Genomic DNA, 23,092 nt, shown 5'->3' with positions numbered 1-23,092 from the left:
CCCCAGGGTCAGAAGGGAAGGGGACTCTGGCCAGAGTTCCCACGGCCCCTCAGCTGCTGGGGTCAGGGGAGCTAAGGAGAGTGGGGTCCCCTGGGCTGCAGAAGGTGACGGGGCTGGGCTGGGCAGGGGAGGGGGGAGGTAGCGAAGCCAGGCCACAACCCCTGGACACAGCAGGTCATAGTGTCCCCTGCTATGGGACTGTATGGGGCCTAGGGACAGTTTTTGGGGACAGGCTCTGAGCAGAGAAAGGGAAGGGGCTGGAATGACACCCGGGGCCCGGAGGCCATCACTGTACCTGATCCTGCGGGAGCTCAGGGGCAGCTCAGAGGGCACCTGGGACATGAGGCTGTCAAGAAATGCAGCGCTGGAGGGACACACGCCAAGGCCGGGCTGAGCGGTCGCCCCATCCTCAGCCCGGCCTTCCCCCATTCAGTCACCGCACTCTGCCCGGAGTCGCTCAGGCCTCGGTTCCAACTTGGCTTCTCCACCTCCTGGTTGTGTGACCCTGAACTAATCACTTAACCTCTCGCTGGAGAATGTATGTGAATTGCCCGACTCTGGTGCTTGGAGCATTCACAGTTAGCGCTCAGTTAGCCTCGGCCCCGTTATCATTAAGCTCATCCTCCTCCTCGTCAGTGCTCCAAAGCTGCCAGCCCCAGCTCTAATCAAGCCTTCAACAGTTCAGACCCTACAGAAAAGATCACTGGTGCAAAGCACTGAATCTGCCCATGTGCTGGGCTGGGGCAATCCAGGAAGCCACCCTGGAGGAGGCAAACAGCCCCAAAAGGTGTCCTTGTGCTAAAGGGAGCCAGATGTTCCGACCAAGATCAGAGCTACAGGCCAGAAAATCCTCTGGGTTTAGGCTGAAGGGCCTCAGTCTCCAGAACATCACTCTCTAGCCACCCCATGCCTGCCCGGTGTGCTGTCTACGTCCTACCCCTCAGGGCTATCTCTGGGTACCATGAAAGATGGAGGCATTCTGTCTTTTGACTCTCCCCCTCGGGGCCGCATCCTCTGCCAAGCCTGCTCCGTTCCCACTCCTTTGTGAATTCAGCCGGATCTCCCGGGCAGTAGGCTGGCACTGCGGCGTGGAGGTCGGAGAGGGGATGGCCCTGAGCTGGAGTGTGGCTGGGACGAGGCTGGGGCCTACCTCTTCTGGGGTCCCTCCTGCTCCTCCGACTTTTGGGCAAACGTGAGGACCACAGCTTTGTGCAGCAGGCTGCAGAGACAAGGGAGCAGGGAGGAAGTGAGAGGCTACTGGGTCCCTGATGTTCTGTGTCATTTCTAAACCTTGGCCTGGAGGGGCCTCTCAGGTGCCAGCTGCCACCGCCACCCTCCCGCCCCGCCTCCAGCTGCAGCCACTTCCTCTGACTTCCTCTGACCTTTTGAGGCCTGAACTCTTTCTGCACGGAGATTGCACAAACTTATCTGTCGCCTAAGCAGCCCTCCTTTCCTGCGCAAGTCCTTGAAAGAAAACTTCGACTCTGTGCCCTCTCTCTTGGCCCCGGGCTGCGCCCCTCCCCGCTCTGCTAAGCGGCGTCCCTGCCCCTTGGCGTTGAGGGTGGCGTCCTCCTGCGCTCAGCTGACTGGATGTCACTGCCAGCCTTTCGCAGTGGGTCCTTCAAACCTCTCGCTTGCTAATGCAATAATGTTTTTTCTTAAAAAAAAATAAGATTACATTATAGGTTCTCTCTTAAAACTTATTTTAAGGCATAGAAGAAGCAAGGGTTTTCATGGGTTCTAACTGCTGTGAGAAAAGAAAGCAAAACATTAAAAACAGAAGGATGACAAATAATTATAATTAATAATTGATTATTAGCAATCAGAATGGACTATACCATTCTTTCTACCATTTAGCATTTTGAAAAGCTTTAAGATGATGAATTAAAATGTTTATGTTTACTTCCTAAACCAGTCTTCCTACCATATTAAAACTGTAACTATATTCTTCTTTTCTCATGGTTCCATTGAGTTCTCTCTGGAAGTAACTTAGTTTAGCTAATATCCAACTGTTAAACATTCAAGTTATTTCCATTATTTTCCTATTTCAGTATTTTCAATACTGAGGTGAACATCCTTGAGGTTGCCTGCGTTTGCACGGTCATGATTTCTGTAGTCTAAGTTCCTAGACGTGAACCGCGTGTCGTTTGGAACGCACTAGGGACGCTTTATTGCATTAACGTGTAAAGTGAACCAAGGTGTCCTAATCTACCCTCTCCTCCCTCGAGGGGTGTTTAGAGCAGCGACCACCCTGTTCAGCTGAGAGCCAAGGACGGGGCCTCCCTCGGAGTGGGAGCTGTGTTGACATTAATTAGCGTTTGTCCTCAGTTCCCCATTCTGCACAGAGACTCTCAGGAATGAGACTGAGCCCCGTCTTAGGTCGGTTCCCTAGTGGTGGAGCCCGGGCCATGAGTGGGGCAGGCACATCGTGAGCTGGGGGACGGCTCTCGGGAGAAACAGGTACGGGACTGAGGGAAGCCGAACAAGGCAGGTCCTCAGCCTGATGCCCCGAGGAGCTCTGGAGCACGAAGGGTACCAGAGTTTGTCCCCGCCACCGACAAGGGGGCTAGAGAGCTTTAGCCTCTGCCTCTCACTGGCCACTCCTGGTTGGGGGGATGGGGTGGGGTGCCACCTCCCGGGCATCTCTGGCTCCGTGAGGGCCCGGGGCGGGACAGAATTCCAAGGGCTTTAGGGCGCATGCTCCGGGCCAGAGCGGGAGCGGGTACCTCCAGGGGAGCTCCCACCTGATGTGCAGCTCTGCCAGCGTCCTGCACGTGCTCACTGCGCCCAGCACGCAGTGCAGCCCGGCCACCGAGAGCCCGTTGTCGCTGAGGCTGCAGAGAGGAGGAGGAGGCAGCCGTCAGCGGGTGGCTGAGGTCCCCAGCCCCAGACGGCTCCAGCCTCCTCCTCGTGGCTCAGCAGCTTGCTGGCTGTCACCTGTGGGATGTCCCAAGTCCCTGACCAGGGGCTCTCAAAGGATCCGTGTGGGTGACGCATGAGCTGCTGTCCCACTCAGGGAATAAAGCTCTCCCACCCGAGTGGCAAGAACTGACTCGGTGTCTTCACCTCCTGGAGCCTCAGTTTCTTCATCTGCAAAATCGCCACCATTTTTGAGCACTGCCTGTACCAGGCTCCGTACCAAGGGCTTTGTACATATATGGTTTCATGTCATCCCATTTTACAAATGGGGAAACTGAGGCCCAGACAACTTCAGTTTTTTCCAGGGTCACAAAGCTACTAAGTGACAGAGCCAGGCTTTAAATCCAAAGCCAAAGCCCCAAACCACTGCTACCTGACCTCAACACTCCCCCAGCCCAACCTGCACGACCCTAAGACCCCAACACACTCCCCCAAACACACCGCCCCATACATGTAGCACCACAGCACAGCTAGCAGCCTAATGTCCTTCCTTTCCATCCCGCCACCCCCACAACCCACCCTTCGCCCCAACATTGTACCCGCACCCGAACACACCACTTCCTACCCCAACGCCCAGCACCCCAGTGCTGCCCCAGTGCCACACGGTGCCCCAGTGCACACTGGGGCTGCAAGGATGACCCAGAAGGCGAGCCACTGGTGCACGAGGAACATGCTCTACACACGCGGGGGTTCAATGATGGGAACTAAGACAGCAGCCCGGGCCAGGGGCAAAGGTGAGGTATGCGCGAACCATCCCAACTTGGCAGGAGGTGGGAGGAGGTGGGGGTGGCAGCGTGTCAGCACTATTGCTGCTGACTGTGGGCACGGGACCGGCGTGGCAGGGACCATCCCGGGCTTTCTGGGGCCCTCTTTGTTGCCCGGGGTGGGGCGGGCAACTCACTCCAGCTTCCTGGTGATGCGCAGCCGCAGCGCAGCCTCTGCCATCAGCCGACAGCCTTCGTCTTCCAGCTGGTTCCCTGAGAGGCTGGGACAGAGGGGCCTGCTGCCCTGGACTGCCGGGCTGGAGTCTCTCCCCGAGCCCCAGCACTCACACGGTCCTTAGTGGCTTCAGTCAAAGCGTCACGCCCCTGAACGAACCTTAATAACTAAAGTGGACGGGCTGCAAACTACATGCCTGGCAACGCCCTAGGTGCTTCTACAACTGACGCCATATTTCATCCCCGAAATGGAGCCGTGTGTCTGAACTGAAGACGGAGTGGGAGGGTGGGGGCAGATGGGGCTGGGGAGGGTGGGGCAGGGCTCTGCACTGCCCAGGACTTTAGGGGCTGGGCTTTATCCTGAGCAGCGGGCAGGAGCGAAGGGGGCAGGCATCAGTGAAACGCAGATCACTCTGCCAGGCGCAGGTGCCAGGGTGACAGCAGGGACACCAGCAAGGAGGCCGAGGCGGTCATCCAGGGGAGAGATGAGGGTGGTGTGGGTGCGGGAGGGGGATGAAGAGGATGGTTTGAGAGCTACTGAGGAGGTGAGGTGACGCAGGGTGGACCGGCTATGAGGGGGAGGCGAGGGAGCGGTGTGGTGTCTGGCGTGTGTAAACATGTGGGCCATGGGGCTGTTTCTGCAGGTGACAGAGCTGGGGCGGGGCAGGCTCAGTGGTGGCTGGAAGTATTGGAGGTTGGTGAACACCACCTTCTAATCCTGGCCTGGTTGTCCCAGCAGGCCAAGGTCAAGGAGCGAGAGTTGATCACCAAGGCCGCCCTTGCCCCATCCACTTCCCCCTCTGGTGGGGCCGCCCACCTCAGAACACATGGGTGCATTCCCTCACTGCACCTCCAAGCCCGTTTGGAGATTCCTGGGAGGGGACCCTCCTAGTGACGTGGCAGGACCTCTACCGATCCCCAAACCCTGCTCTCATTGGCTCTGCCCAAGGACCGGACATCGTGGCAATTTCTCTATCCTGAAAACAGGAGGTCATCCCACTCTGCTCTGGGAGAAAGACGGAGGGTGGCGGGGGAGGTGGGGGAACCCTCAGGGGCTGTGGTCTGGAAAACAGAGCCAGGTGTGGTGTCACTACAGACCTCAATGACAGAGGTGGCAGTATGATGAGGATGAGGCTGGGAGCCAGACTGCCTGCGGCTTGAATGCTGGCCTAGACTCTTCCTGCCTGCGTGACCCAGAGCAAATTTACCTCTCTGTGGCTTAATTTCCTCCTCTTCGAGATGTAGGTAGCAACAGTGCTTACATCGTAGACACGTGGGGATTGAATGAGAGGAGGTACGCAAAGCCCCAGCACCCAACACAGGACAAGCGCTAAATAGTGGCAGCTGTTACGATTACTTCATTCCCCCAAATTCCTCATGAGCCAGCACACCCCTCCACCCCATCACCCACCCAAAGGCGAGGCCCTGCCCACCCTGCCCCACCCTTTCATCCTGGCTCCTGCACCGGGCTTCTCATGATACTCACTCTACTTCTTCCAGAGGGGGGCCTTCCAGGAGCAGGGCTATGAGGGCTTCCACATTATGGACCTGGAGCTCACACTTCTGGAGCCTGGGGTAGGGGTGGGGGACAGAGGAGCTTAGGGCAAAAAGCTACACCATTCCCCCTCCAGCCCCGAGGGACAGACTTGGGGTCTAGTCCTGGCCACACCTCTGAGTAGCTGGGTGATCTTGGGCAAGGCACTTAACCTGTCTGAGACTCAGTTTCCTCCTCTAGCAAATGAGAATAATAATGTGCACTTCCCAGAGATTTTAAAAGGATTACAAAGAGATCATGGACATAAAACATTTAGCATTGTGTCCAGCATATATGTAGCAACGGTCCTTTAAATTATTGCTGTTGTTCTTATGACAGATGCTTCTTATTTAAGCCAGGCTGGGTTATTCAGAGCCCTTCCCTGCCACCCCCATCTGCTTTGCCCTTTGTCCTCCCTGCCCCTGCCATCCCTCCCCTGGGACTTCCCCCATATCCGTCTCCTTAAGGCCATAGATCCCGCTGAGGTACCTGAGTGTCAGGCTTCTGCTCTGAGCCGCTTTCCTCTGGCTGTCATTTTCCTGCGGGTCTGGGGCTCTGGCAAGAACAAACCAAACATTGGCCTGGGCTCAGGAGTCCAGGGCCTGGCAGACCACGCCTCTTTCCTTGGCTTCTAGGGGCTAAAGACCCTGCAGCACAACCCACAGTGAATCAGTAACAAAGACGATTGCTTGAAAGTGCTCGGGTCCTATTCAGAAGAGCAGCGGGAGCAAAAGGTTTGAGATCAAGTGGAACCTTTATGCAAATTCTGGCTCTGTCCCATGTAGCTGTGTGGCCCTGGGCAAGTCATTTCACCCATCTGAGTCTCCATCTTCCGTTTTCTAAAAATGGGATGACAACATCTAACGCACAGAGTACCCGAAGGATGGAATGAGACATTGTGCGTTTGAGAGCACAGCACAGGCACTAAACTGAAGCTTAGCAAACAGAGGCTGCTACCGTCCACGATGTGACGGTCTCCATTCGTATAGCAGGCGTGCCGTCTGTGGTTCAGAAGGCGGGGGGCGTGAGCCGCATGTGCGGGGCCAGGCCGTGGGAAAACACGGTGCTTCTAGACTCTCCCGCTGGGCCAGGGCAGCGACTGGGGATTCAGGGAAACTAGGGTGTTACGAGCCAGGTTCCACCGACTTCTAGATCAGTGTTAACAGAACTTTCTTCAGTGACGGAAGTGTCCTGTGTCTGCGCCATCCACTGTGGGAGCCACTCGCCACCCAGGGCCTCTGAGCACTTGAAGTGTGGCTAATGCGACTGATGAACTGAAAATTTCATTTTCCTTCATTTTAATTAATTGAAATTGAAATAGCCACTTGGAACTAAGGGACTCATATTGGGCATCACAGGTCTAGGCGGTTGGAGAGGAAAGCGACATTGGTCCTAGCGGGTCATTACACAGGCGAGGAAATTGAGGGCCGGAGCAGGGACAGAGAATGCTCAAGGACAGAGATCACCTGTCTCTGAGGCTCAGCCAGGGAGGAGTGTGGGGGGCACAGCTGGAATGTTCTTCCAGGGGAAAGCAGCCTCCCTTTCTTCACCCACCCAAGAGTGACGAAGCTGGAATCCAGGCACAGCTGGAAAAGCCAGCAGCTGAGTGCCGACTGCACTTTAAATGTACTCACTGTTTTAATTCTCGGAACAACCCTAAGATGTAGGTACCATAGTAGCTCTTCCCCTCGCTCTTCAGTGGTAAGAGTTTTCCCCACAAGTCCTGCCAGTCTAATGATATCTTTATGTGCTCCCTGAGGGTCTGGCTCACTCCGAGACTTCTGAGGGTGCTGCCTCCCACAGGAGCCAGATGTGGTCCAGACACGCTAGAGGAAGTTAAAGCCCTTTGCCAACTCTGAGCAGTAGTTCATTGCTCAGCGCTGCAGTAGCAGGAAGAATCTCCACATTCCAGCTCTTCCTGGGCTCTAAGAGAGCCACCCTTCCCCTCAGCTGCCTGGGCCAAGCTCACTTCTCAGGATGGGCCAAGACCCGTCGTCTCCTGGCTTCTTACCTTTGTAGCTCTACAGCCGTCTCTGCGCGTGGGGAAAGAAGGAAGATGAGGTCCGCCTCCCTGCAGGGTCAGATACCGAGCCATGAACCCCCCCGGGCTGGGAACCAGCACATCACCCCCCACCTGCAAACCACTCCCTGCCCCAAACATCCAGAGAAAGCTGACTTCATGATTGACCGAGAAACATAACAGAACTGGCAAAAACGCTCCAAATCAGCCATGTAAAATCCTGACCGTGTCATTGCTTGATGAATCCTGCAAGAGTGTTTCAAAAAGTCAGGAAAACAATTTTTTATAAGAAATATAAGAAAAATTAGGAAAGCTGAGAGTTTTTGAAAAAATAGAAGTTGCGAGTGTTTTGGGATTAAGAAGCGTGACGCCCAACCTACCCTATGATTTACACTGGCAATGCTGGTTCAGCACCATGGAGAGCGACACACGCTGCTTCCTTTGGCTGCGCCCGTGTTTCCTACATGTGTTGATTCGTTCCTTCATCCACCCACCCACGCATCCACGCGTTCATGCATCCATCCATCCACTCACTATTTATGGGATACCAGGTGCCAGGCCTGAGCGAGGCTCTGAAGATACAGTTGTGAGTAAAACAGACTTGGGCATGCACATGTAGATCTATCCGATTTGGGACCTTCTTCTCCTTTTCCCATTCCCCATATCCCCCCACTCCCCGCCCCCGACCCCTTTTCTCAAGGTCCCGAAGGCCAGGATCCCATTCCTTCTGCTCACCTGACCTGCAGCGTCCCGACGGTAGGGCACAAGACTGCCACTTTTGCCAAGGAGAGCAGGGTGGACACAGAGATGCTGTTGCCACTCAGTCTGCATGATTGTGGCAAAGGGGTCAGGAGTGAATGCCCCATCCCATGGGCGCCAGACCTTCCTTGCCTTGCAAGGGAGAGGGGTGATTCGGGCAGGGAGATGGGCTGGGCTGCGAGGGGAGTGGAAAGACCACTTACTCGAGCTTCTGGAGCCGGGGCAAGCAAGGGAGTACCTCCGCGACGTTCAGCACCTCCTGGTCCTTGAGCTGGTTGTCCTGAAAACTGCAAGATCAAGGCCCAGGCTCTCAGTCCTGGGGTTGGGGTACTTGGAAGCCCCAGTCGGCAGGTGACAGGACTGCCACTCTCATGTGGGAGACGTAATACAGGGGCCCAGAAAGAGTTGGTGACCTTCTCCCTGGCACCCAGCAGGCACAGCTAGGAGGAAAGACCCTCTGCTGGCCTCACCTCTGTCCCTATTCATCCCCTAGGGGACAGTTTCTGCCTGGTGGCCCAAGGGATCTAGACAATAGTCTGAAGTTCCCATGAGGTGGAATAATGAGACCCAGCACCCTCCTCCCAGGGCTTATGTCTGGGAACTGCCTATGGCCCAAGTTCATCAGGGCCTCTTGGCCCCCAGGTGATGAGCAAAGTCTAGGCTGGGATAGTGGAGACGCTGCTTCCGGCCTCAGCTCTGGCCCTGACTCACCCAGAGCCCCGGGCCAAGCACGTTCCTCTCTGACCCTACTTTCCCCATCTGTCAAATGGAGCACACAACCCAGCCTCACTTGGGTTCCTAGCTATGGGGACAGATGCGTGAGGGGGACTGACAGCAACGGTGGGTGATGGGAGAAAAGATTAAAGTCACTCTAAACAATCAGGAAAGAAAAGTGTCAGCAGGTTCAATATTTCCAAACCTTTGTCCTGACCAGAGTGATCACTGTGCAAAGACACCCAGCCAAGGGGAAGACAGGGGTGGTGGACCACTTATGTTCCACTCAACGAGTGCTGCAACCTAGGGCCAGGCTGCATCTGCCTGGACGAAGGGGTGCCTTTTCTAAACCTCATAAAGGTGCCGTATAAACTAGCAGTAGTCTTGCCAGTGAGCTGCTGCGGAGCGTGCTTGGCCCTACCCCTCCCCACGGTACTCGGTCCCAGACGCAGGGCAGGAATATATTTGTGCATGTGAGCTTAGTGTGTGCATGTCTAAGTGTGTACGTGTGTGATGCACACACACGTGCACACCTATGTATAAGCGTGTGTGTGAGGCATGTGCCTGTGGGGATGAGTATGCACTTCTGTGCAAGTATATACATGTGTGCACTAACATGAAGGGCTGTGTGTGCTTCATGAATTTATGTGTACCCGCAGTGCCTGACTCCTGCCTACACACGGCTCTCTCTTCTCCCAAGGTCACAGAAAGAAGGGAGTGAGCCTCAAAACTCATGTTCCTCCAAGATGACCCAAAATATGAGAAGAGAGAAGGCCCGCTCTGTGGTCTTTGGGGGCCTCGTGTTTGGATTCAGCCCCGCCCAGTTCTTGGACTGATGCCTCTCCTCTCTGGGTCTCATTGAAAAACTGCTGGTCAGACTCTGACGGAATATGCAGGACCCAGCCCGGCCCCAAGGGAGCCCCGGGCGGTGATTCTTCCCCCCAGCCAGAGAGCCCTCCTGGAGATCACTCACCTGACCTCTTCCAGCTGCAGACACAAGGGCAAAGCTTTCACCAGATGTCTGATGCCTTGGGCAGTGATCTTACTTCCTGCTAGCCTACAGGGTGAGCAAAGATGGTGGGGAGGAATGGGATGGGGCAGGGGGTAGGCCGGGGATCTGCCCTGTGTAGGATGGGGGAGGGGAGAAGAGTGCCAGGCGTCACCGGATGAAGACCCCTCTCCGTTCCAAGCCCCGCTCACCCCAGCTTCTGCAGCCTCCCCATTGTCGGCAGGCTCCTGGAGAGGGCTTCTGCAAAGGCGTCCCCACACTTCCTGCTCTTAAAGCTGCCATGGGAAGAAGCAAAGCGGCCGACGATCAGTGCTGGGCAGGGCTTAGAGGTCATCACCAACCCTTCCTGACAGATGGGGTCTATTATGGTAGCAGCAGCAGTAACAAACACACATTATGGCAGAGACTGCTAACTGTCCACCAAAATCCATTCTCCACTCCATCTGTAGCAGTAGAGCTATACCTGGGAACCTGGTTTCCCAGCCAGAGAGGACATTTCCCAGCCTCCCTTGCAGCTCAGTGTGGCCACGTGACTATTTTCTCACCAATGGAGTGAGTGGAAGGCATGTGATCTAGTTCTGGGACTGAGCGTTAGCACGTTGGCGTGGTTCCCCTGTGCTTTTCCCCTTTCCCCAAGCCAGAGCACAGACATGTCCAGGACCCGGCTCTGACTGTGCGATAGGGACGCCAAGGGGATGGCGGAGCGACAACGGAAGGAACCTGGGTCCCTGCGTGACCACGTGGACCTGAGCCATTCCGCTGACCCAGACCACTTACCGCTGGCTCTTCCATGGGAAAGAAATAAAATTCTACATGACTTAATCTACTGTATTTGGGAGGTTTCTTTGTAACTGCAGCGCAGCCTTTTCTCTAGCTAATACGTCAATTGAGCCTTTGCCAGGCTCTGGGCTAAGAATTTTTCGTGCATTATCCCGTCTCATTCTCACAACTGCCCTAGGAGTTAGGTCTTAATTATCGTGAATTCATTTTAGGAACAAGGAAACTCTGGCCGAGAGAGGTGACGTAACCTGCCTAAAGTCAAACAGCATCCAGCAGCACAGCCTGGACTGAGGCTCCACCCAGGACAGACAGGGAGGGGCTGAGAGCTCAGAAACCAGGCAGTGGAAGGGTTCGACCGGGTGCAGAGCTGCTGTCGGGGCAGGGAGCTTCCTCACTGGTAGCCCAGGCCTGGGGCAGTCAGGGCCACCTGTTCTGATATTCCAGATTCTTATCCAGTCTCCTTGGTACTCTCCCCAAAGTCCAGTTCCCTCCCTGGTCCTCCCCCAACCATACTCACCTGAGATTCTCCACCTGCCCACAGCCTACCAGAGCCTCAGGGCAGTGGGGATCCAGGGGGCAGCCCTCGAAGGCCAGTTGGATGGGGGCCTCCCTGCGCTCCAGGACATTGGTCAGGCTGGTCAGGTCGGCGCAGGTCAGTGGGAAATTGTGGAAGGACAGATGACAGCGGAGGCTTTGGGCAGTGAGACCCGCCAGCTCAGGCTCCTGCGTCTCATCCACGCAGCGACACAGCTCTATGACCTTGGGCCCCGTGAGCTTGCGGGTGGCCAGCTTCCTCAGCACCTGCACGACAGCAGCCTGCCTGGTGCCCACCCAGGCCTCGTCGCGCTCTGCCAGCTGGCTGAGGAAGGGGCGGCAGGCGCAGGACGCCAGGCCCGCCAGGAAGGTGGGGAGGTGGTCTGAGAGGCCCACTCTGGCTTTGGTCCGCAGCACCCAGCGGGAATTGAGGGTGACATGGTGGGTGAGTGTGTCTTTGTCCACCTCAGGGCTGGCCATCAGGTACAGGGCAGTGAAAAACTCCTGCAGGCTGAGGTGGGTGAAAGCGTAGCCTGTCTGCCGGTGCCCGGGCCCAGTGCAGACGCAGAAGGAGCTGAGCAGGCTGTGGGCAGTCCCAAAGGCCATCACGGATGGAGGGATGTCTCTTGCATAGAAGACAACCTTCCCGGTCTCCAGGCCCCTCAGGGCCACCTCCCCCAGGCCCAGCAGGGTCGTGGTGGGCAGGCACCCAGGGGGGCCGAGGGCAAGCACCATCTGCATGTAGAGCTGAGTCACGGTGGGCAGGAGGGCCACAGACTGGCCCTGGGCACTGCCAGGGAGCAGGTGGCGGAGGCAGAGGCAGGCGATTCGGCACAGCGCGGGCACCGCACACATGCTCCGGAGACGTCCGTTTACGCGCAGCTCTGCCAGGGCCCCCTCCTGGGAGGGCTGGGCGCTGAAGAAGCGGCTCACGTACTCCTCCACCCGCGGACTGTCGAAGCCCCACATCTGGACCACGGCTGCCTCTGTGGGCAGGCAGGGGGGCAGCTTCCCGGGACGGGAGGTGGCCATCACCCAGCAGCCGGGCAGGAGGGTCCCGCGGCAGAGACCGGAGAAGAGGGTGAGGGCTGGGCCCAGGCCCTCAGGGCTTCCCGTGTCCCTGCCGGAGCAGGGCTGGAGGGCCTCATCCAGCCCGTCGAAGACCAGCAGGACTTGCTCGGCATTCTCCGTTAGGTACTGGAAGACAGCATCGGGGCCCGACTCGGGGCTCAGGTACAGATCAAAAAGGAGCTGGGGCAGCGTCAGGAAACTTGTCAGCAGGTTGAGCTGGCGGAATTCGAAAAGGAACAGGGCCTGGAAGTGGTCCAGCTGGCCCTCAGCCCACTTCTGGCAGAGCCGGTGGGCCAGCATGGTCTTGCCCATGCCGGCCGTCCCCAAGAGCACTGTCACCCTTGGGCCTCTTTTGGTCCTGGGATTGAAGAGGTCCCAGATGTTCACGTCAGTGCCATCTTCTGCCTTGATGTCTCCCATGGCAGCCCCCTGCTGAGTGTCCAAGGGCACTGTGGCTCGGGTCCACTGCAGGACGGGGGGGATGTAGGGCTGGTGGGAGCCAAGGGGCTGTCCTGACCCAGAGAGTCTGTCGCCATAGCGCTGCTGGGCAGAGGCCCTCAGGAGCTGCAGGTACCTCCTGGCCAACTCTGCAGGGGGCAGGGAGATGGCATGAGGGCAGGAGCCCCCGGCCCTCTGCCATGCCCCCCCACCCCATTACTGAGCCTCTAGCCCCAGCTATGTATGCACGGGGGATGGGGCGGAGGTGTCAAGAGCACGATAGGGGCTTCTGTGCCACCCAAATTCCCAGAAGCAATCGGTTTGGCAGAAGCACAGGCTCCGTCATCACTTAAACAGGGAGGCAGGAACGGGGCAGCGTGGGTCATGGCTGTATTCGTTCTCAACAGTATACGTGGCGTAAGGTTTTCAGTAACATGGGGGAAGGAAATGGGGCACTTTGCAACATCTTATTGGAACGACCTCTTCCTGTGACATCTGAGTCCCCTGTGTCCCTCCCGAATATTTCAGTTCTGCAGTGCAACCCCCAGGCTGACAGCCCGCGGGCCTAGGCACTGACCAATCGGAGCTGTGGGAGCTGGGCCCTACAGTGCCTGGCGTTAACCTTGTAATTCCCAGGTCACTGGGAGGTCTCAGGCGGCCCAGGGGAAGGACTAGGGCCACGTTAAGGGAGACTGGGGAGGGTGGCTGAGGTAGTGGCCTGTTTTATATAGATGTGAATCCTCTGGTTACCCACGTTTGGCAATGGTGGGGCTGGGGAGAATTCCAGTGAGTGGGACAACCAGCTGAGAACAAGGAACATTCTGGACGACTGGTCAAGAATGAGAGAAGTTCTCTCTCCTCTCTGTCCCCTGACATGGCCAGCCCTTTGTAGCCCCATGTCTCTCCGTGGACTCTGTTTGGGGGTTCGCCCGGGCATCTGCATCGCTCTCCATCCCTGCTCACCCCCAGACTGGTCTTGCTGGCGCCCTCCCTGGGGCTCCCTCCACCCTGAGGACATAGGGTGTCCCTGGAAGAGACCGCTGAGGTGCTGCCAGCTCCGTCCGCAGAGCCGTCTTTGGAGAAGGCCCTTGCAGCCTGACGGGGGAGCCCTTCCCTGCCAGCCCGGCCCCCTCCTCTGATGGCCAGACCTCCAATCCTTCTCTCCGGGAAGCTTGGAAGCTGAGAGTCACTGGACCCTGGAGGCTTGTTGCAGGGGGCAGCGTCCAGAGTCAGCGTCCTGGCTCCGAGGCAGCCCCATCCCCACGTTCAGGTGCCAACCTGCCCTGGTACCCACCTAGCTGTTGCTTCCTGCTCTGCTTCCGGCGAGGGGAGGACCCATGGCTCTGATGAGGGCGCTTGAGGCCTGAAAAACAGCAGAGGCAGGGTGGAAGGGTGGCACTGGGGACATGGGCCAAGGGGGTACCCAGCCCCTTGGGGGACCTCCATGCCATAGGCAGGTGGCAGGCAGAGGCTGCACCCACACCAGCTTCTGTTTGCAGAGGGGGCTTCCAGCCCCAGGAGGAGGGTTGGAGGCTCTGGGCCTGGGGGGGTCTCCCAGCCCAAGATGCAGGGAGCAGGGCCCACAGCCAGCAGCCCCCTTGACACTCAGCCCCAATCACTAAATGGCTGTCTCTCCAGCACAGAAGGACCGAGCTCTGTGGTGGCCACCACTGGCCATAGCAGTGAAGCTTCCAGTGGGCTTCGCCAGGCCTGCGACCTCCCTCCTGCATTTGGGTGTTTTATCAACCTTTTTTTTTTTTTTTTTTTTTTTTTGAGACAGAGTCTCACTGTGTTGCCCGGGCTAGAGTGCCGTGGCATCATCCTAGCTCACAGCAACCTCAAACTCCTGGGCTCAAGCAATCCTCCTGCCTCAGCCTCCTGAGTAGCTGGGACTACAGGCATGCGCCACCATGCCCGGCTAATGTTTTGTATATATTTTTAGTTGTCCAATTAATTTCTTTCTAATTTTAGTAAAGACGGGGTCTCGCTCTTGCTCAGGCTGGTTTCGAACTCCTGAGCTCAAACAATCCGCCCGCCTCGGCCTCCCAGAGAGCTGGGATTACAGGTGTGAGCCACCGCGCCCGGCCTCAACCTAATTTCTTGTCACCCACATTTCCTCACTTCCCTTAATGGTTTCATGAGTCTTGTCACATTGCATGGATTTCCAAGAGTCACTCTGATGCCATTCTGGAAGAGTTTGGGAAAGGAAGAAGGAAAACAAGAAGCAAGGGAGAGAGAAAAGGTCAGGGGGAGAAAAGAAAGAGGACCCAGGAAAGAATTTTAAGAAGTGAGGTAGGATCTCCTACTGCCAGGCGCTGGTGACCAATCAGAATAGTCCCTAGAGCAGTGCCCGGGGGCCCTTGACCTGCCAGGTGTTGACTTTTTAGCTGATGAATCGCAGAGAGGCTCACGGGTCCCACAGAGGGGCTGGAACCTATTCGAGAGTACACCAATATTTAGCCAAGTCCTGTACTAACAAGGGACTCACTGGCCAAGCGCCAATCAGACCCGGTCACAGCCATGAGACAATCATGCCAGCTCAGTGGTGAGGGCCAGCACGGACCAGGGTCTCGGACAAACAGCTGTGCTTTGTTGGGGAGCTGGGATTGCAGGGCGGGTGTTTTCTGTTCACATTACTGCCATGCACAGCAATAATTAAGAAGTGGATACTTCCATAGAAATAAAGGTCCTGAGACTAGAGTGTGACCCATCAATCAGTAGGTGGCTGCCATTTGATCACTGACCCCGCCCACCGCTTACTGAGCTCCCTGGGTGCAGACAGCAGTTGTGGGTGAGAGTCAAGCCCGAGGTGTGAAAATGGGGAGGAGGTGGTTGGGGTTCCTGTTGAAGCCCAGCGCTGTGGGGCTGGGAGACAGGCCCTGAGGCCTGGGGACAGGAAAGTGAGAACAGCCTTCCCGAGGGGCTCCAGGTTAGACCCCTGGGAACTCGCAACAGGACAGACGGAAGCCTTGAAAGTCAGGGAGTGGGAGGAGGGGGGCGGAGCGACACAGCGAGGGGCGTGGCGCACATGCACACGGACTGGGCACAGACGAGGAGGACGGCCTATGGGAAATGGCTGTGACCAGCCGCCACCAGCCTCTGCCAGCTTGGAGGCGGGGACTTGGCAGTGCTCACCGCCCTGTCCTGCTCCCCAGCCCCAGGCCTCACCGTGGTGGAGCTGAGATTCAGGTTGGCTTTCTTCACCGTCTCCCAGTTGGCTGGGGAACCCTGCGAGAGAGAGGAGAATATAACGTGCCCCCAGGATGTAGCGGGATACCCGGGGACAAGCTCTGGCCTGGTGTCTGGCTCAGGGCTCCTCCCACAGACTGGGTACCGAGCCAAGGAGAAATAAAATGAACAGTTATCTGCTGCAGGAGAAAGCTGGTGCTGAGCCTTGAAGGCAGCGGTGGGCAGAAATGTATGTGCGTATGCATGTGCACGCATGTTTGTGCGCGTGCACACACAGGTATGCACGTGTGCACTTGTGTGCATATGTATACATGTTTGCGCACACGCACGCACTGTGTATATGCACGTGTGCACGTGTGTGTATGTGCCCCTGACCCCCTGCATTTCCCACACCTGCCTTGTGGTAGAGTCCTTGAGTGAGTTCCCACTTGCTTTGTTTCCCCTCAGTGCAGTGTATAAACAGAAGGTGCCCAATAAATGCCCATTGAACTGAACAGAGTTAAACCTGCCTATCGGTAGAGGTCAGAAGTCTCTCCCTGTGACAGCTTCTGATCACACTGCAAAAAGAAGCTTCTTGGGCATTAGGGGCTAATTGGAATTGTGTGGCTGGAAGGAGACATTTGGTCCTTTCTCTCCCTGCATTCTACCTCCCTGAGCGACTGGGGTGAAGCCAGGGGGAAGGAGGGGTCCTCCAGGCCCCAGCTGATTTTGTGGCATTAGGGAATTTGCGTGGGAATTACCCAGAAACACAGAATTTTGTTTCTGGCTCAGCTGCGCCCTCTCTGTGCGACTCAGGTGGGTTCTTGGGCCTCTCGCCCCCCGACCCCCGTGACACGGGGGCTGGGCTGGCTGCTTTGCAACTCTCACACCTGCCCTCACCGTCTTCGCTGCCCCAAGTACTCAGCAGGGGCACCTCCAGGTCCAGGGGCACCTCCAGCTCCATGCACACACAGTGGATGAACGACTGCCAGGTGTCTAGACCTTGGGCGTGCAATTTTCTGAGTTGCAGAATGACCCTCTGTTCAGGGTCTGGGATCTCGTTCTGGGAACCCAGGTCCGTGTTGGGGAAGAAGACGCTCATCTTGTCGCTCAGCCATTTGGGGTCCTTGCTGAGCAGACTCACAAGCCAGCTCCACAGGTTCCGGGTGCCCAGCTGGATGCTGATGGGGTCCATGGGGAGCTGCCCTAGAGGGAGAGGGTAGGCAGGTGAGCTGGGGCAGGTGAGCTGGGGCACAGGTGAATTGAGCAACAGACGAGCTGGGGAGAAGCCATGCAGTCAAGAAGCCACACTGAGCAACAGAAAACACGCAGATAAGTGGCCTCTCCATGGAGTCTTTTTTTTTTTTTTTTTTGAGACTGAGTCTTGCTCTGTTGTCTGGGCTAGAGTGAGTGCCGTGGTGTCAGCCTACCTCGCAGCAACCTCAAACTCCTGGGCTCAAGCAATCCTCCTGCCTCAGCCTCCCAAGTAGCTGGGACTACAGGTTCATGTCACCACGCCTGGCTAATTTTTTCTATTTTTAGTAGAGATGGGGTCTCGCTTTCTCTCAGGCTGGTCTCGAACTCCTGACCTCAAGTAATCCTCCCATCTCAGCCTCCCAGAGTGCTAGGATTACAGGCGTGAGCCACCATGCCTGGCCTCCATGGAGTCTTGATGCCTCTGCCCTGGGATCAGTTTCAGATATTAGTCTGTTTCTTCCCCATCCCTCCCCCACCCCATCTGTTCCTGTATCCTGCCTCTCCAGAATGGTCTAGCTCATCCCCTGTGGATGGTCCCCTATGGACCATCATTCTTGTTTCCGTGGACAATTTGTGCTAGTCTCAGTCTGAGCTAACTTCATGGTAGAGACAACTAGTTGTGCCCCAAAATCTGTTCTTCCTTTCTTCCTTAGTACTACAACTCCTGAACATTCCCCAGCCATCTACAATATTCTATATTTCCCAGTCTTCCTGGCAGTTATATGTAGCCATGTAACTACGTTTTGGCCAATGGGATCTAAGCAGGAGTATTGCCAATCCTTCTTTGCTTCTTCCTATTGGCTGGAATGTTGATGTGATGGCTGGACCTTCGGTAGCTATGTTGAATCATGAGGTGGAAGCTAGTGGAGACTCAAGCTGTCCACCTGCCCTGGACTCTCTGACTTTGGACTTCCATTATATGACAGGGAAATATACTTCTGTTTAAACTGTTAAGGATTTCATGTTACTCACAATGAACTCTAATCCTAGCTAACACAAACCATCTCCTCTCTCTAAGAAAATTCTCCCCTTTCTAAACTAGAACTCTCAAATGAATTGCTGGTGGGAGTACCAATAGAGGGCCGGGGCATTTACACAGCAAAAGCCTAAACAATGCATGGTACCTTCGATTCAGCAATTCCCTTCTATTACTCTAACCGTAGGAAAGAATCACGGATGTATGAGGTCTGTCCGGAAAGTATCCAGCCATTGTTAATACAGTGAAAACGGTTTGCATGACATTGACATAACCCGGCAGCCAAGGAGAATGGACTGGGACGCGCATGCGTGAACAAAGACGATGTCACTGTACTAGTCAGTGGGGCACTAGACGCCGTTTAGTGAGCACGTGGACTGTGTGGTCGTCGCATTCAAAATATCTGAGCTAGTAGAGCAACGAATCTGCTTCAAATTTCGCTTTAAGCTTGCACATTCCTCCGCGGAAGCTATTTGGATGACGCAGAAGGCTTTCGGGGACGATGCGATGAGCGCGGCGCAAATGAAGGTGTGGCACAAACGCTTCAGAGATGGTCGAGGATCTGTTGAAAGTGATCCATGTTCTGGAAGGCCTGCAACAAGCACAACACCTGAGAATGGCGAACGGTGCGGGTCAGGGTGAGAGGCGCTGGGAGGAGTGTGTGAGGTCCCAGGGTGCCTCCTGTGAAGGGGACTGAGGCATCCTTGTCCTATGTACAGTGTTTCTTGCATCTTCTTCAGTAAATGTCTCTATTTTTCATAGTGCATGGCTACATACTTTCCGGACACACCTCGTCTTTCCTTAATCATTGTAGCAAACACTTGGAAAGCACTTACTGTGTGTTGGGCACTGTTGCAAGCACTTTATGTATCTTACCCAATTCTCCCAACGCCAGAGATGCCACCTCTAACTCTGAAAAGAGTGGGAGGCCCCCCAGGAGCCAGCCTCGCCAACACCCAGAGGCTGAGGCACAAGACTATATGTCCTGGGTTTAGGCCCCAGCTGCTCCCTGGGCACCCGGCAGGGGCCTACTGGGCATGTGACTGCAGTCCCCACTGGTCATCCCTCCTCAACTAGACCAGCAGCAATGGGTCCTTGCTCAGGCACACGGATTTAGGATTCATGAAACACGCTCACATCCGTGATCCTCAGAAGGCATCGCCATCCCCACTGGCAGATGGAACATGGCAGTCAAGGTCGGGTGAAGGATGCGCTCAAGGTTATACAGCAAGCCCACGGCAGAGCCAGCAAAAGAACTGAGATTTCTTGCTCCCAAGCCAGTACATTTCCAAGGCCTTGGAGCCCGAGATGGCTCCAGATAAGACAAAGCCCCTGGACTTCGTGCGATCTTGGTAAAAGGATGTGGCCGTGGGCATAACTCCTCCTCCAGGCCATGGTGTCCAAAGTCCATACTGCCCATAAAGAGATCGCCCAGGGCAGCATGGTGCCAGGTGGAAGTGCGTGCTGCCCGGATGGTGTGATCTCTGGGGATGTTCCTCATCCTCCAGTTCTTCCTCCATCCTCCAGCCAGCCTAACACAATGTCTTTGTTTCCACCATTTGTGTTCTATCCCCTTAGAATAAGACATGAAGCGGGGGTCGGGGGGTAAACTCATAACTAATGGATGCGGAGAATGTGTCGGGGAAGGGCACGCCTGTAGCCCTGGCTTGGGCGAGGCAAAGGCATTACATGTAACCAAAATGTTTGTACCCTCATAATACTCTGAAATTAAAAAAAAAATTATAAAGTTAAAAAAAAAAAAGACATGAAGCTCTTTAAAGATAACCATCCTTGGGAGAAAAAAAGCACATGGTATCATTATTAGTCATCGAGACTTCGGTGGGAAACAGCCTTGGGGAGGACGATTGTTGCAAGATCCTTGGGCCCAGAGTCAAGAGCGAGGGTTCCTGTCCCAGCTCTGTCACTGACCCTCTGCTGCAGGCACGAGGGCTGTTCACAGATACTCTCTCCTCTTTCTAGGTCCTTGGTAGGATGGTGCTGCCCCACCTCCTTGAAACTGATCATGGCTGTGAAACTTGCTTTGGCCAATGAAATACACTAGAAAGTGGCGCATGTCACATCTGTGCAGATGTTTTAAGGGCCAATGTGTGATCCCCTGTGCTCTCTTTTCCCTCTACTGCAGGGGCCAGCAGTATTCCAGACTGCGGCTGCTCCTTTAGCCACGTTTGGGAGAGAGGACGATGTGGAGTAGAGCTGCCAGTCGATTCACAGCACTCAAGAAGCAAGAGCAGGAAATAAACTTCCGTTACCAGGAGCCCCCTGGGATTTTGGAGGTTGTTTGTTACTGGAGCGTAACTTAGCCTGTCCTAGCTGATACACCCATAGTATGACCTCAAGCAAGTCTCTTCCCTAGCTGGGGCTCAGTCATGCCATCTATAAATGGGGTAGATTAGATGCTGCCTCAAGGCCCTTCCTGATTTTCTGTGTCTGATGATGTTTGTTCTCAAGCTGAAGGTTTGCTGTGTTGGGGGCAGCCCGCAGGGGCAGGGAGCAGTGTCAGTGGTAGGAGGAGAGTGAAGGAGTGCATTGGGGGGAGAAAGAGGAGGGGAAGGGGAGAGAAAATCACCTACTTGGCTTCCTGGTTCATCATGGGTGCTCTAGGGTCCCCATGGAGAGGCTCTCATGGGTGTCTGAGCTGCATCCTGGGCCCTGAGCTTCATTTACAGGTTGTTTCCACAGTGCAGACCCCTGAGGAGAGAGAAGACAGGAAGTTGTCCCTGGTATTCCAAACTCCAAGAGGAGCACTGGAGAGAGAGCACTAGCCCTCTTCCCTGCCTGCCAGAGACACCTCTGAGCACACTCGACCCAGAAACAGCCCCCTCAACTTCGTGCGCAGAGCTTTCTCTCCAAGCCACGGCCCGTGTGTACCTGAAGTTGGCACAGCCCGACCCTCCCCAGTGTCACCTCCTGCCACGCCCAGCCCCAAAGGTGTCCCTTTTCCTCCTCCAATTCAGACATTCACTATACAACGGCCTGTGGCATCACATCGCACACGGCAAAGCCAGCAAACTTATTATGGATAATCTACTCAGATGAAAACTGAATAATCCTCACTGCGCATGACGACCTTTTCCCCACAAATATAAACTCCCCAAAAGCTGGGATTTGCGATCTTCTTTCCGATTACATTATAAAGTAGTTTTTAAACAGTTGAGAGTAAACATTGTTCTTCAAGAGAAAACCCAGAGGCACGGGTCGCTGCCTCACACAGGGCACGATCCAAAGATACTCTGGCACAAATGCCTACGTAACACATAGAGATCTGGCTTAAGAACACAGAATTTGGACAAGAACACAAGTGGCTAAAAAGTATGTGGAAGAAAGGAAGAGAGGTTAAAGATCAGGCTGGGTGCGGTGGCTCACGCCTGTAATCCTAGCACTCTGGGAGGCCGAGGCGGGAGGATTGTTTGAGCTCAGGAGTTCGAGACCTGCCTGAGCAAGAGTGAGACCCCGTCTCTACTAAAAAAATAGAAAGAAATTAGCTGGACAACTAAAAATATATAGAAAAAATTAGCCGGGCGTGGTGGCGCATGCCTGTAGTCCCAGCTACTCGGGAGGCTGAGGCAGGAGGATCGCTTGAGCCCAGGAGTTGGAGGTTGCTGTGAGCTACGCTGACACCATGGTACTCTAGCCAGGGCAACAGAGTGAGACTCTGTCTCAAAAAACAAAACAAAACAAACAAACAAACAAAAAGATCAGCGTGTGCTCTGATCTTTGAGGACACACATGAGGAACATAACTACAAAGTTCCATGACTTTAGAAAAATCCATATACATAGGGCGCGTTCAAACATAGCAGAGGTAAGGACTGTAGTTAGAAATAAGAAAAGAAAAAAGAAGTTCTTCGAAGAGGTCCTGGAATACTACTGATTTTTTTTAGAAACAATATTATCAAATTCTAACAGGAGGCCGGGTGCGGTGGCTCACGCCTGTAATCCTAGCACTCTGGGAGGCCGAGGTGGGAGGATTGCTTGAGGTCAGGAGTTTGAGACCAACCTGAGCAAGAGTGAGACCCCATCTTTACAAAAAATAGAAACATTATTAAATAGCGGGGCATGGTACAGGAGGAATGAAAAGAGGCATTAACAAATTGAGAAAAATATTGCTATGAGCTAAATGTTGGTGACCCACCCTCCCAATTCCTATGGTGAAGACTAAATCTCCAGTGTGACCGTAATTGGAGATGGGGAATTAGGTGGTGAGCGTGGAGCTCTCGTGATGGGTTTAGTGCCCTTATAAGAGGGCACAGGAGAGAGCATGCTCTTTCTCTCTGCTCTCCGCCACGTGAGGACACATGGAGAAGGTGCCATGTGCACACCAGGAAGAATGCCCTCGCCAGACACCAGATCTGCTCGTGCCTTGATCTGGGACTTCCCAGCCACCAGACCTATGAGAAATACATTTCTGTTGTCTAAGCCACCCAGTCTACAGCATTTCATGACAGCAGCCCAAACTGACTAAGACAAACCTGCTTGTGGCCACAGAAAGTATAAAAAAAAAATCTCTACATTAAAATGTAGATTAAAGGCAATGCCACTTAAGATACTTTAGAGAGCTTGATAAAATTATATTAATAGTCATTTAGAGAAAAAGGCAGATATGACAGCGGTTTATATGCCTTAATTTTTTTTTCATTTTCTGAGACAGGCTCTTGCTCTGTCGTCCCAGCTAGAGTGCTGTGGTGTCATCGTAGTTCAGCACAACTGCAAACTCCTGGGCTTAAGGGATCCTCCTGCCTCAGCCTCCTGAGTAGCTGGGACTATAGGCACATGCCACCATGCCCGGCTAATTTTTCTCTTTTGTGCAGAGACCGTGTCTCGCTCTTGCTCAGGCTGGTCTCAAACTCCCTGGCTCAAGCAATCCTCCCACCTCAGCTTCCAAAGTGCTAGGATTATAGGCGTGAACCTCCTCGCTCAGCCAACACGTCTTAAATATTTTATAACAAAACAGTTTG

At 54.9% G+C, this 23,092-nt stretch overlaps 1 protein-coding gene across 1 annotated transcript in view; it reads right to left on the bottom strand.

The window, feature by feature from the left end:
• The window catches only part of NLRC5 (NLR family, CARD domain containing 5), a 54,497-nt gene extending 35,799 nt beyond the window's left edge, over positions 1-18,698 (bottom strand). Inside the window, exons 1-16 of the mRNA XM_012657450.1 lie at positions 18,266-18,698; positions 16,785-17,090; positions 15,885-15,944; positions 14,011-14,079; positions 11,191-12,865; positions 10,085-10,168; positions 9,858-9,941; positions 8,374-8,457; positions 8,147-8,236; positions 7,403-7,462; positions 5,881-5,946; positions 5,344-5,427; positions 3,821-3,904; positions 2,745-2,834; positions 1,151-1,219; positions 200-364 (exon numbers count right to left, since the gene is read on the bottom strand). Coding sequence (XP_012512904.1) covers positions 200-364; positions 1,151-1,219; positions 2,745-2,834; positions 3,821-3,904; positions 5,344-5,427; positions 5,881-5,946; positions 7,403-7,462; positions 8,147-8,236; positions 8,374-8,457; positions 9,858-9,941; positions 10,085-10,168; positions 11,191-12,865; positions 14,011-14,079; positions 15,885-15,944; positions 16,785-17,079 — 3,059 coding nt within the window. The 5' untranslated portion in view covers positions 17,080-17,090; positions 18,266-18,698. The remainder of the gene's footprint in view (positions 1-199; positions 365-1,150; positions 1,220-2,744; positions 2,835-3,820; positions 3,905-5,343; positions 5,428-5,880; positions 5,947-7,402; positions 7,463-8,146; positions 8,237-8,373; positions 8,458-9,857; positions 9,942-10,084; positions 10,169-11,190; positions 12,866-14,010; positions 14,080-15,884; positions 15,945-16,784; positions 17,091-18,265) is intronic.
• Between the last annotated feature and the right edge of the window lie 4,394 nt (positions 18,699-23,092).

This window comes from Propithecus coquereli, unplaced genomic scaffold (genome assembly GCF_000956105.1).
Source record: "Propithecus coquereli isolate 6110/MARCELLA unplaced genomic scaffold, Pcoq_1.0 Scaffold540, whole genome shotgun sequence".
Classification (NCBI taxonomy): Eukaryota; Metazoa; Chordata; class Mammalia; order Primates; family Indriidae; genus Propithecus; species Propithecus coquereli.
The sequence above is the reverse complement of the archived record's forward strand: the minus strand, read 5'-3'. Positions and strand labels throughout refer to the sequence as shown.